General features: G+C 31.0%; 1 protein-coding gene across 1 annotated transcript; it reads right to left on the bottom strand.

Moving 5' to 3' along the window:
* Positions 1-7,076: 7,076 nt before the first annotated feature.
* On the bottom strand, positions 7,077-11,867 carry LOC120206335 (P-loop NTPase domain-containing protein LPA1 homolog 1-like). The gene is made up of 7 exons (XM_039206020.1): positions 11,390-11,867; positions 9,871-10,205; positions 9,365-9,446; positions 8,848-9,270; positions 8,033-8,767; positions 7,730-7,840; positions 7,077-7,425 (listed from the first exon to the last, which is right to left on the bottom strand). The coding sequence occupies exons 1-7, from the start codon at positions 11,531-11,533 to the stop codon at positions 7,108-7,110; spliced, it is 2,148 nt and encodes a 715-aa protein (XP_039061951.1). The 5' UTR covers positions 11,534-11,867; the 3' UTR covers positions 7,077-7,107.
* Between the last annotated feature and the right edge of the window lie 3,002 nt (positions 11,868-14,869).

The raw sequence follows: 14,869 nt of genomic DNA, 5'->3' as shown, positions 1-14,869 counted from the left end.
AAAATTTCTCGGGAATAAAATTTTAAGAGAGGCCAAAATATACAACATTTAAAGGAGAAAATGAGACTTGTTTCTCAAACTAATATATATAGTTTGAGAGAGCTTTATTGTTGAAGCATATATAGTTTATTAAGAGATATGTGGGTGTATAATTAAATTTTGTAAGTCGTGTTTACCATAAATGTTAAATAATTTGTGATGATTGCTTAAGAAAGATAATAATTCTGATAATATTGTGCGAGAAAACGCTTACGACTAGCATGTGTAATTAGGTTGAAGATTCAGTTCTTTTAAACCCAGTATGTTATAGTAGACTTATCTCTGAGTAAGACTTCGCAGAGATAAGATCATTAATCGATATAAATTGTATAAATAAAATTCTTTGTGTTTTTACTTTTTCCATTGATCCACTCAGTTGCAACTAACTTAAGCATTGTTTGGTACTACGCTAACAAAATTCATAAAATTTAGGATACGATAAGATTAGATTTTAGATCGGTTCGATTTGATTTGATTTTTAACAAATAGAGTTTTTAAACTAACGGAGTGCTTTAAAGATGAATTTTAAAGTTTACAAATCCTAAATCACTTTTTGTTTTCTCCTTCCTCGAACCAATTTTATGTAATGTCAGAAATTATTGTAAATTTTATGTACTTTTACGACATTTTAATTCTCTTTTAATGTTCAACAATCACAAATCCTAAATCTACATGTTATTATATTTTCATATATTCTATAATGTTAACCTATGTATTCTTATGTTTTATTATAAGTAAAAATAATTATAAATCTCTAAACCCTAATATATTCATAAAACATCTACAATAAAATATTAAAACCCTAAACCCTAAACCCTAAACCACTCCTTTAAAATTGAAATGGGAGTTGGTTTTAGGTTTCATAAAATGCTTCATATAGATAGCGTCTTTTGGAAATTTATCAAAATCAACAAAATATGCTTTTTTTAATTGAAATTATCTGTCATGTTTGCAATAAATACTTTCATAAAAAATACTCTACTTAAAAAGATGTGATTTTAGAAATTAATCATAAATAAGTGTTATTTTAATAACAATTTTTTTAGGTATATTTGGATAAAAATATCGCCTACAAGACCCAATATTTTTATTTTTAAAATTTATGTTATTTGAGCAGCAGATAAAAAAACTAGGGCTAGAGTTGACTGCTGAAGAAGATGGCAATGTGTAACTGCAGCAACTTGATTGGTGGTGAGTACCATACAGCTAAGCATGGACCAATAAAATCCCAAATAAAATTCACTACTAAATTCATTGAAATCCCTAATTAAAATTTCAGTCATCTTTGTATATATATGTAGGGTAAAGTACACAAATGGTCCCCAACTATAGGGTGTTATTTTTTGAGTCATTCAACTATTAAATGTTATAAAATAGTCCATCAACTATAGGATGATGTTTTGTTGAGTCTCTCGACTATTAAAAGTTATAAAATAATCATATGACTCTTCATATGTTTCAAACTCATAGTTTTCTGTGAAAAAATGACAATTGTTTGAGCTAATTGTTAAATTGTTAATTGATATATTATAAAATTTGATCTCAAATTCATTTAAGTTATATTTTATGGATTAATTATTCGTTTGAATTATGTCATCGAGTCAGTGTTCGAAATATTATACCGTCAAATTAGTGGTTAAAAATAACAGCAGTAATAATAGACATCATTAAAATATAATTTTATCAATAAAATTCAACAGAATAAAGACCTATGATCGGGGTCATTCGTGTAACTATAAATTAACCTGTCACTACTTATTATCCCCCTTTCTTGGTTAAAAAAAACTATCCTTCTTTCTCTCTCTTTTTGCCCTTCTTTCCTCGTTCTTTCTTCGGTTTATAAATCTCCAAACCCTTTACACCACTGTCGGATTTAGATCTCATTTTAGCTGCTTATGTAAAATATATGTGTATATATAGTTTCTTCTCTAGGTTTTTTCCTATATTTCTTGCTTGTTTTTAATTTTTTTTCCCAGGGGATTTGGTGGCGTTGGTTTCTTTTTTGTTCTAGCTATATATTAGGCTAACATTTCTAGGCCAATAAATGTATTTTTCGACAAGAGTAATTCAATCTGCAAAGAAAAATCATAGTTTCAAATGAACTCTCCGTCTTTTTCTCTAAGAAAAATTTGTATTTAAACTTCCCTTTTTCTGGTTCACAAAAAGGAGGGAAATAATAGGGTTTTTTGTGGTTTTGTGTGATTGTAAACATGGAGTTCAACTTGGTAGATTTCTGTTGGGTAGATCTCACGTAATCACTTTATGTTTCAACCACTTGTAACTAGCCAGATCAGCTGGTCCCGGAAAATTTTCCTTCCAAGAATATATATACAATAATAAAAGAATAACTTCTGGGTATTAAGTCTTCCCTTTTTCAGTTTTGATTTTCTCTTTCTTGCAAAATTACCCCCATGATTTTAGTCTCTTTGGGTCAACCCCAAACTTGTTAGAGCTTTAGTTTTACCAAAACACTAATTCTCTCTTTCTATATAAATATATATAGTATATCTGTGGGTGTATGTGCATGGATATCTAGATAAGTAGATAGATCGACAGTCATTGTTTGCAGGTGAGGCATCATCAAGATTCACATGCAAATGCACGGAGGTGATGAAGAAAAAAAGAACATTTTTTTTTTTGTAATTTGACTGCCAAAGTTCTTTTAAAGTGAGAATCTTGATGATGCTGCATCGGCAATAAACGACTACACAATATGAGAAAAGACTCTTTTTCTGTTGTTCTCAGGTGAGTTTTATAGTTTCTTAGATTACAGACATACTTCAATTATTCTTTAATAAATAGGGGTAAGATAATAGCAATAACATATGGCTATTCTTTTAAAGGAGTTTGACCTGCAGATCCCAGATCTGTGATTATTCTTCTGAGCCATATATGTTGATGCAGTGGAAATAGCTACTTTTTTTCATGGATTGTGGTCTTAAAAAAGGTCGTAAAGGTCTTTTTTTTACCTTGTTATATCTCTTGATGCTATTAAAAGAAATTAGATCCCTTGTTGGTACTCTGCAGATCTTTGGTTTCTATTATTTCATTATCGATTTTGTTGCTTGTGAGGCTTTCAGGTAATGGGATATAATGCAGCAACAAGGTATTTTTCAGGTAAGTGTCGTTGGAGAAGGAAAGGTGAGAGAATCGGGTTATTGGTTTTATGGAATTTGGTGATAGCAGATAACTAGGATACTGCAACGCTTTTGGTTCTTCTTCCCACCATATCTTTGTCTCCACTAGACATTTGAGGGCATTCTTACAAGTGAACTTTCTGTCTCTAATTACTATATAATAATGTTGGAAAACTGGGAATTATGGTCACACTGCCATTTGCTTTGTTGTGCTTCTTCTGCAATCACAATTTAGTGGACCAAAACCACCTTGCAAACTGATTAAGCTTTGATACTTTTATTACATGCTATATTAAGGGTATATAACTATGTTTTTTATATATGGTTAATTGGGTTCTTTTTAATGTCTTGTGGTTAAGTGATATTGACAGTCAAGTTCTTCTTTGTATTTGGCTTATAGTCCTTATTATATTGAAGCTAGCTAGTTAGTGTTAAGGATGGACAGGGGTTGACAGGACAATTGTTTTCCAATTTTTTTTTAATTTTATATATTTTAAACTTTTTGTATTTTTATTGATATTTGTTTTTGTCCACTTAAAATATTATAAGTTGGTTCTCTAACATAAAATCTTACATTCGTAGTGTGTAGTGAACATGGATATGCATTTTCTAGGTTTTCTTTGTCTTTGATTTCTATAGCTTCTCCAAATATTTTAGCCTCATGCACTTATCAGAAACTTTATTGTTCAATATTTCATGCTAGCTTACAAAATATACATTCTGCAAAAGCTTGATCTATTTTGGAAACTATTTCATGTTTAGTCTTAATAAACACAAATATAAATTGGTAACTGGATTAGAAAGCTCTCGTATCATCATTGATTGATGGTCCCCATTTAAGATTTACTCTGATATTTCAAAAGATAGATAGATATGGATGCATGTATACCGTACAATGGCTGCAGCTAGTCCACATGCATGCATACATACATACATACATACATCCATAGATGTGTAATAGGAAGCCATGCATATAAGGCTAAAGCATTATCAAATGATTTGGTTTTCAGGTCTTGAAATCTCTTGCAGTGCATGGGTTGGATTTTCATGTACTGATAATCTAATGGATATTTGATTAAAACGTTATAATCGCAGGTATGTTTCATTACTCAAATGCCTGCTTCCACAGATTAGATGATGATATATCCAGCTAAGCCTCAAAGAAAATATTAATTTTCTCAAACTAAATTTATATTTTTGGCCAGTATTTATAAAATGTGTACTGTCCTACATGTTTTGCTTTGTACTTGAGATGTTCTTGTGCTAAGATTCCCAAGTCATGTCATGTTGGGCTGTCAAAGACAAAAACATTATTGTTGTCACATGGTAATGGATTCGATTTGCTTCATTTTTTTTGTGCGGAATTAATTAATTAATTATTGTTGTAATATATACATGATAGTCGATAGATTAAGGGGAGTAGATGGAGTCAGTTATCTTCCTTAAAAGTTTTAAATTTATGTATACCTTTATATATATTTTTATTTTTAATTAAAAATATGTTTTCAGTCTCTCTTAAAATTTTATAAATTCGTCCCCTAACATAAAACTTTACGTACATCCCTAGTTATATATGTTGTGCCATGCATCCAACTTCTATTCTAAGATTGACAAGTAAATTATCTGCCATTGGACGTTTATGAAATTATTGCCAAGATGTTAAACTCCTGATTCTATATATTAATTAACTTGTCCAAACTCTAGGTTGTAATTAGTTTTTATATATTACTATTCTATTATTTGAAGGTTTCTCTTATAAGAGAAGAAGATGGATTATTTAAATTGATTTCGAGGTCTGATATAATTAGAACTTAAAGGATGTCTCTTATTAGTGCATTACTAACATGATTGATTTATTTTGAATACTTGATTAAATTTATTTAAAAATAAATATTTATATCATGTAATAATTTTATGTTATGATGTATTTTATAGGAAATTTATGTATAAAAAGGTTTTGTAAATACTGTGTTGTAATTAAAGCACTAACAAAGATAGAAAATAGATTTATTTTATAATTAGGGTTTAACATTTGTGCATTGAGTATTTTAATTTTTCTTCTAAAGTTTATAGTCATAGTGAATTTATCTCTCAATTATGAATATATATACAATGAGACAAATAATACAAGTATAGTTTTTTTTTTGTAAATGTGAATTGATTTTGTGTTGATTACTTTTTTCATTCATTTTTTTAAATAAATATCATATGCAGTTATTATTTAAGCTCTATACTAGACTCAATCAGTCATGTTTTTGAAACTTCATATATCAAAAAAAAATGTTTTGTACATTAATTTTTTTTCTTCTAAATAGTATGCGGCGGTTAGAAAATAATATATTTTTCTTAAATATCGATAACGTATACACACCCTGCAGAAGCAACCGTTTGAATTTAAGACCTTTAAAAAGAACAACACTCCCTAATTATTGATAACCTTTTCTACATTAAAGGTGAGTTTAAAGAAGCTAGAGCTTGTTAATTAAACTTCTGTATACAAACAAATTAGAGGGTTGAAGCAAGATGCAAATTTTATTTATGAAATGAATGCGATCCAAAGAGTTTGGTTGAGTGGAGTGGACCAACAATGGTCCCCTGATGTTGTAGTCTTGATGGTGTTCATGTGGCAGACATGCAAAGAGAAGGACCCTCCATTGGTCTCTGACATGAGATCTTTCATGTTTGGAAAACAATATCTGAAATGACAAAAAAAAAATAGTGAGAATGGATTTGAAGGTGCAGTTATGGGGCTGCTGTTTGCTAAATTAAATGCTTGCTTTACAGTAAGTAGGAATCAAGTTTCTGGTAACAGGCAAGATTGGATACTTTTCTCAGAATCATCACACCCATTAATTATCGAGGGCCTTTTTTTCTTCTTTTTATTAAATTATGTGACATTCACATTGTGTAGATGATAAAAAAACATTTTACATGAATTAATATATTTATTAAAATTCTTCTAACAAATAATTATGAGTGGAATAGTAAATAAGTAATATATAAATTTGTTTGATCATGAGTATTAATTTTCTCATTTATATAAATTAATACTTAGTGTTTTAGTTATTATCACCTATGTTGATTGTCATGTTATTGATTTTCATTAAATAACTTACCTAACAAATCACTTGTTTGATCATAAGTATCAATTTTCTCATTTATAAATTATTACTTGGTATTTTAATTATTATTAACTATGTTGTATGTTATGTTATTGATTTTCATTAAAAATATTTTAAAAGGTAAAGTACACAAATGTTCCCTATTATACGAGATTGTTTTGTTGAGTCATCGACTATTAAAAATCATAAAATGATACTCTGATTATATGAAATTGCTTTGTTGAGCCCTCAATTTTAAAAATTACAAATAATCACTCGACTATTCATGTGTTCCAACTCATCCTTTTTGGGTAAAAAATCTACATTTGTCTTAGATGGACGTTAACATGCTAACTGAGATATGACAATTGTTATGTCATTTATGTTTAATGCTCAACTTTATTCGTTTTAAATTGCTTATTCAAAATTCAATTAAATTTCAATTAATTCTTTTAACATAATCTCCATTAAATTTTGAACTCGGTTTTTTTTATGATTCTTAGTAAACGAATCGAGATAAACTCTTTATGGTGAAATAAAAATAAATTTGAAATTAAAGTTAATCAATAAACTAAAAGTGTTTATAAAAACAAATGCAATGTTAATTATTAATTAGCATTAAATTGATTATGAGCTCCTAAATTACCCAGGCCAAAATTTGATAACGGCATTTATCAAAAGCCAAAAATAAACATTAAAGCTCATTGCCATTTCCAAAGCATCACACCAGACACCAGAGAAGTGGAGAGGATAGCAAGTTGGATTAGATATCCAGCAATTAACGAGCCATAAAAGGTCAAAAAGAAAACATCAAACTATGGGATGGCCAATTATGGATCCTGGTTTCCCCAAGGCCGAAAGACTGAGGCACCGTTTTCGCATTTTAAACTCCCGAAAGGTACCACTCCCTTCTCCATCTTCTCCGTAAGCAGGGAAGGGTGAGAGCAAAGCGGCTCCGAAAACTGCTTTCTTATACTTCTAAGGAAGAGGTCCAAGTTCTTATATTTATCTGATGTCGATTCATCCCTGGAGATTGCCACATCATGGTCTTCTTCATCATCAGGGAAGTAGCCATTCATCACATCCTGCAATGCCAAATCATTGTACTCTTCATCCGATTTCGTTGAGCCTTCATCAACAGATCCAACCTGTTAGAACAGAAAATTAATAAATATTAGAGCAAAATCCACATAAAGAAGCGCAAGTAGAATGTAAAGCCTTGTTTCATCCAGATTTTCAAGTGTAAGATTTAGGATTAGAACAAAAATTTATAGGAATTATGAAGCAGAACCTAATGTGATTTCAGACATCCCGCGTTCATAAGTATTAACGAACAATGAACAAACAATAACAACTCATTGTAGTTTACTTTGGAATTTGATCTCTGAAATCAATGTAGTAATATCATATGCATACATATCACTCATTGTAGAGTCTAACACAAGTTCATACCTCTTCATGGACCTCTTTGTCACCATCATCGCTAATATCCTCATCACTGTCTACCTCAGGTGGATCGTCAACTTCTTCATCACTTCCATACACAGAGTTTTCCTCCTTCAACTGTGAGAAAGAGAATGGGTAAACAAAGTGCGAAATGAACACAGCATGACTACATTTTTTTTGATCCACTGTTAGTTTTTAAGGTGACTTCCGTCTTGTTATTCCATCTACTTTGAAATATACACACCAAACATAACTAAAGCATTGGTAAAGAGTGTTTGGAAAAGAAAAACACATTGTAAGAGGCACTACCTCTTTTGCTGGACCATCAGACATCCTTGGTGAGCTACAGCACGAAGATTGGTACCTACTACCATTATCGGTACCATAATATCTTGATTCATCCACGCTTCCAGAACGACTTGTGCCACCATCACTAGGCCAGGCACTAATTCCAAAGTGACCAAATTGAAGATTAACAGGTTCAGCCCTGCCAATTTTTAAAGGTCCATACAAGGGAATGCCTATTCCACCCTCAGTCCCATGGCCAGAGATAGGTTTTCCATTACCATCAACCAAATCAACTGGCCAAGCTTTTGCTACAGATCCATCAGTGTTAAGAAGGGCCATCAATTGCCTACAAGAATCATTCCTCTGGATCAACTGAAACATTCCCTTGGAGCTTAGTGAATCGGCAGCACACTGGTTCCGGTACTCATCAACCACCGCAACTGTGTTTGTCATAGGATCATAAAGAGGCTCTCCAGCTTCACGCGTTCGGAGGCAACTGAAAACCGTGGCATGTATGACTGCAACACTTCTGTCAACGTTTGTGTTGTTTACTTTGGGGACCAAATGCTTGTCAGCTCGTTTACATAGATAATCTTGTATCGTCCTGATATTCCTTATATACTTTACGTACTTATTTTTTGCAGGGTCCAATGTCATGTACTTTGCACAAACTGCAAACCTTTCCAAGTGTTTTTCTTCATTTGAAATGTATATCATGAATGGTATAATTGAAGGGTGTTTCTTCATAAGCCCCATCTGTACAAGATCAAAAAATGATATAGGAAGCAGGGGACAAAAACATTTTGCTGCAGGAAACAAACAAAAAGTATACTTACAACAAAATTGAGGCTTAAGTGAACACCCTCAACAACCACAGACTCGTTCCTTTCTTCCCATCCAGTGATAAGCCTGTCTAGACTGTCAATTACCATCTCACTTTGTGCCTTGAACCCTTCAACTGCCATCTGTTTGGAAGTGATCAATTCAGTATTAGTAGAACCACTCTCCATTGGCTGGGGTCCCTTGCTAGCAGAAGAACCATCAACTACCTCATCCTTAGTAAGTGACTGAGCAATGCCTGACAACTTTTTTGCCTGTTTTTTAGCCTTAGCTTCTGCAACTGCCATAGGATCCAAGCATTCCCCAGCATGATAGGTTGAAGCCCAGAGTAGAGGATTTTCCTTCTCATCCGCAAAACTCCTCATCATGTGGCGAATAGAGTCAGTTGAAATCACAGTTGTAATTCCTAACCTACCACCCTGCATGACATTATCAAAGCACCAAGATTAGCTTTTATATGATTGCAGTTACAAAAACTAGTGTGCAACATTAATATGAAAAAGCAGAAGATACCAGCAAAGCAGACAAAGTAGATTTGCCACAACCACTAGTACCACACAACAGCACAGTTACAGATTCCTTCCTCTCCCGGATTCTGAAGTGAAGATCGAATAAAGTTTACAAAGGAAGACAAGAACATTCTTGCATCTGATATGAAGCCACCATGCAAACGACATTGAACAAGACCATTCTAAAACCATCACAATACTAGATCAAATCATATATGCAAATTTGCAATAATAACTAGGAATTAAAGATAAATAAACATGTTACACTCAAAATTTATGGAATACTTGTGATGATGAACTCTCTTGTTGGCCAAACCAAGAGGAGGAATAGAACAATTGACAAACAATTGAAATTTTGATGCAGGAACTCGTCTCAATTGTTTCTCTTGAAATATGTTCTATGAAATTTTTTTCATGTTAAATAAAGAGTGTCTGAAAGGAGTAACCAATCTACAGGCCATGTTAATTGCAAAACTTTTGGGTAGCCAAAAGATGTCAGTTGCATGATACCTGCATGCCAAAGCCAAGTCAGCTCTCTGGTTCGGACCCACATACTTGTATTCAGACAGAGCTTCACAAACAACATCTAAGAAAGTTTCTCTTCTAACAACAACCGATGTGCATCTTTTGTACAACTCAAATGGTATACTCTTATTTTGATCATCTTTATCTGAAACTAAGTAGCTTCCTGTCTCTGCTCTATGAATGCCACCATTGGTGGGACAAACATCTTCCTTCTCAGAGTTCCCTTTGAAACCATCAGAATTTAAAGTTTCACTTCCCTCATGAAGTAGTGATTCATAAAACGGTTCATTTCTTATCAATTCAAAAACCTTCTGGCTAATCTGGTAAGAAATACAAACAATCATTAAGAATAAGGATCCACTTGCCATAAGAATGTGTATAAACGTGAAAAATAACCAATCATGTCAAATTAGAAAATTAAATATGAAAATGACAAGCAAAAATTCCAAACACTAAAATTATTAACACTAATGTCAGCAGTGACTGCATAACAGAGAATATGAATGGTATAGTTTATATAAGAATTCTATAAAGGCATTTGATTGTATATACTTTTACAAGGCAACTACTTTTAACTCAACCTCTCACATAACAATGATCTCTCATCACCTAATAGGAAGCAGAAGTAATATATAGCTGAAAATTAAACCAATAAATGCACATTATTAGGCAATAAATTCAGAAAACGATGATGGGAGTTGAGACTAGGGATTTAAATAACAGTCGGGTAGTAGAATAGCGGCCGCTCTATAGCGGTAGCGGAACCGTCCGAGATCGCGGCCGCAATTTAACCGGTAACGGCCAATTGCGGCAATAACAGGCCACTATTCCCATTATTGTTCTGTTACGGTAAAATCAAGAAAAATCCAACTCATTTTTTTAAAAAATCAAAAGAAATATAACAAGACAAAGGGAATATATTCTCGATCACGATGCTTGAAGTGACCGCAATAACATATGTTATGTCCACAACCGTGATATATACAATGCAACAAAAAATGCAACCACAGTTTAAATCCCTGGATGGGACCACATGGTGTAACAGGATCTAGAACGCAAAGGTGCCAAAAAAACTGATAAACAGATCAAAACTGACTTCATCTAAATTGATTCCAATTATTTACGGTTTGAAAGGCAGAAACAAATAGAACCCTAAAAATCTAACGAGATAACTATTCAGTCATAATTCTATGAAAACGACAGGATGCTGATTTTTTTTTTCCTGATAAATAAAGAAGCAAAAAAATGCATATACTACTATCAAACTACCTGGACTTAGCATTAAATCCGGAAAAATGTAAATCTGGAAAGGAATTTTATAGAACACGTTGTAAGCAATCCATATCTATCAACTAATCATCCACAGTTTAATCAACTAGATTGTATTTATAATTTATCAAACAAAAAAATATAAAAGAAATAAACAAATATGATCAATCGGAATTGAAATCGAGAACAAATCGTAAATCCATAATGAAGAAAACAAAAGTAACAAAAGAAGAACCTTGAAAGCATGACGAGCTTTGCATCCCATGAGTTGGAGAGTACTCTGAAGAACGGGACGCGTGTACCGAAACGACGACGTCTTCTTCTTCTTCTCACCTACGTCCACTACAACTATGTACAGCACCTTCACCAAGTCTCCCATATCTCTCTCTATCTCCGTTAAAAACAAAAAGAATCAAACCGCCAACGTTTTGAAATAAGGCAATGCAGGAAAATCAACGAAGAAGAGAAAGAAAACCTTAGCAGAATATAATTACAGCGAAATCAGCCGAGAAAAATGAAAAACAAGAAAAGCGGTGATCAAACGGGAAAGAAAACAAAATAGTAGAGAGTGTTAGGGTTGGAATGTTTGATTTCTGATTGCATACATAAATTACGAAATTCAAAGAACCGCCGTTTCGAAGAAGTGAAAAATAAACTGCAGAGAGAAAGGGTTTTTTGCTTAGCCATGTTTTTGGTCGTGTCATCACAATACCAAACCTTCCACGAGTTCTTCCTTTCCTTCCCCCCCCCTCTCTCTCTCTCTCTCTCTCTCTCTCTCTCTCTCTCTCGCGGGAAGAAAGAATTGAGCCGGTATCAAAAGACAAATTAACCTTGTATTGGGTATTTAATTACAAGATATCTCTCTTTGGTTCACAACGGGATAGGGAGGAGAAGGGAATTTCGATACATTTTATAAATTGACTGCGCGTGGAAAAGGAACTGTGGGTCCCGTTCTATAGCATGAGCATCGAAGTATGGCAATTGGAAGTAATATTAGAAAGAAGAAAAGGGTAAAACAAAGAATAGCACTTTTTGATGTGTAATTAAGGGAAAGGAGAACAAAGAAAATGACTTAACAGTTAACACACAAAATCCATTTTTTTCCTTTTTGGTTTACATTTTTATGTACTGCATTAAGGGTGGTTGATTAGTCTGTTGTAAACAAGTTACTTAACAATTATTAAAAAAACAAGTTACTTAACAATTATTAAAAAAACAAGTTACTTAACAATTGTTAAAAAAACAAGTTAGTTAACAGAAATTAACTATAATTTTATTCAGTTTAAACAAAAAATCAACCAAGACAAGTTTAATTCTTTTAACATTATATTTTATTAATAATTAAAATAAACCAACTTTTAGTTAACTCAATTAATAATTATTTATTTCAGTATTTTGCACCATCTCAAAAAGTTTTAAAATTAAAATATATTGAATTAATCTTTTAATAATATAAGATGATTATAAGATAATATTTATTCATAATTTTTAAATCATTGATATTGTATATGTACTACAGACGTATCTACTCTAATCTAAAACCTCTAGAAAAAAGTATACTTTTTTTTTTAATTGTAAAGGATACTATTACAAAGAAATGCTAGATGCGGAGAAAAGTATGACCATAAGCATAAGCATAGTTGATTATGTTTATAATATAATAAAACACTATAAATGATAATTAATTTATTTAATTACGTGATTGAGTTTTAACTCGCGTCAATGAGAAATAACTTTACATGAAGTTTATAAAAAGGAAGAAACCGAGTGGGATTATTGATAAATATCATAAATTAATATATTATACTCTATGTTTTTATTAAAAAATATTATATTTAAAATAAACTATCTAATAAAATTTTATAATATATATATAAACTATCTAATTATTATTAAAGTTTTCTTCAAAATATAAAAATTTAAATTATTAATTTTAAAGAATAATAAGTTAAAATTAAAAAGTATTTACGATTAAAAATTAATTTGGTGAAATAAATAAGTATTATTTTATGAAATTGAGAATATGTTAGTTTTCTCCTCACCGATGGATCAAACAAGGGACAATATTAAACCGAAACAAATGAAATGATGATGTAAGATGTAGGTGGGAACATAAATCTAGAGATCTTTTCTAACCATTGGATTCTGAGAAGTTCTACAGTGTGACACCTTAATATAAGGTTAATATAAGATTAAAATAAGGTGTTATCGATTTTATTATTGTTTAAATAATAAAATCGGTAAATAATTACCGGTAATATTATTATTTTTACCTAAAATATCATTTTTAAACATTTTCGGTCATTTTTTAGCACATGATAATGTTTCCAGTCATTTTTAGCATCTAATAATGTTTTCGGTCATTTTTTCAAAAATACGGTTAAAACGCCTAATAATAACAAAACCGGTTATTTTTTAACGTCTAATAATATTTTCGGTCATTTTTTATTGGTCTTATTATTTAAACAATAACAAAATCAGTAACACTTTTTTTTAGTCATATATTAAAGTTGCCGCACGTGAGCATTTTCCTTGAATGCCTGTCTCTACTCTTTCACCACAAGTTTTCTTTCCTGCAAACCCCACCTACAGCGACTATTTCAATTGTTTTCTTGTTGTTGTTGTTGTTTTCTTCTTTTTCGTAGAATTCTTCCAGATGTTTTTGCCTGATTTAGTGATGGACAAATCTCAAGATTCTTGGATAATAAAGGTTTGGTATTTGAAGAATTTAAGGTTTTTGAAAGAGATGGATGGGTTAGATTTCGGTGAAGATATCACATTGGAACTAAGTTGTATCAAAATAGAAAAAAGTGGAGATTAAAATTTTTTAAGATAAATTATATATAAAATTATTATTTAAAAAGTTACTTGATGTTTTAATGATAATCTAAGAGTCAAACTAAATATTAACCTTTTTATTAATGTTGTCGTATGATAACGGTGAAATGATCATTTTATTGTAAATTAATAATGTTAATGATTAATATGCTACTTTTGAAACAAAAACTTTATTTAAAATCAATAATGTCAGTGGAAAAAATAAAAATTTACTCAAACATGATTATTTTTTGTATAATTTATTTTTAAAATAAATAAAAATATTTATTTAAAGTTAAATAAAAAGAAAAATTAGAAAAAAAAGAAACGATAATACTCAGACCATAAAATAAGATAATACTTTAAAAGAAAACTAAAGAAGTATTTTAGAGAAAATAAAATACATTAGAGAAAAAAAACCAAGGTTTGACCTTATGACCTTTTTTTTTTTGGAAATAAGGTTTGACTTATCTTAGTATGTTGCTGAATGTATGTTTCATTAATGATAGTCACTTTTAATTAGACTTAATATAAAACAAGTGTTTAAATTATATTTAAAATTAATTTTAAACATTTAAAGAAATTTTCATTCAAAATAAGTGTCTAACATTTTCAGTGTTATTCTTTTAGGTACTTACATTGTAATTGTCATTAAAAAATTGTTAAATAACAATTGTCACGTTAAATTTTTTTTTAAATAAGAATAATATTAATTTCAACCCTCATTATCAACTGTCGTCAGTTACCTTTTTTGTTGTCGTCCATCCCGAGTTCCTAACATAAACTCATATATCCTTAACCCTAGGTTTAATAAGTGAAGATTTAGGTGGGATTTAGTTAGGAGGGGAAGGCAAATTGTAGGAGAGAGAGAGTAGGGGTAGGAACTAGAGGTGCACAA

Source organism: Hibiscus syriacus, unplaced genomic scaffold, assembly GCF_006381635.1.
Source record: "Hibiscus syriacus cultivar Baekdansim isolate YM2019G1 unplaced genomic scaffold, ASM638163v2 tig00013680_pilon, whole genome shotgun sequence".
In the NCBI taxonomy this organism is placed as follows: domain Eukaryota; kingdom Viridiplantae; phylum Streptophyta; class Magnoliopsida; order Malvales; family Malvaceae; genus Hibiscus; species Hibiscus syriacus.
The sequence above is the reverse complement of the archived record's forward strand: the minus strand, read 5'-3'. Positions and strand labels throughout refer to the sequence as shown.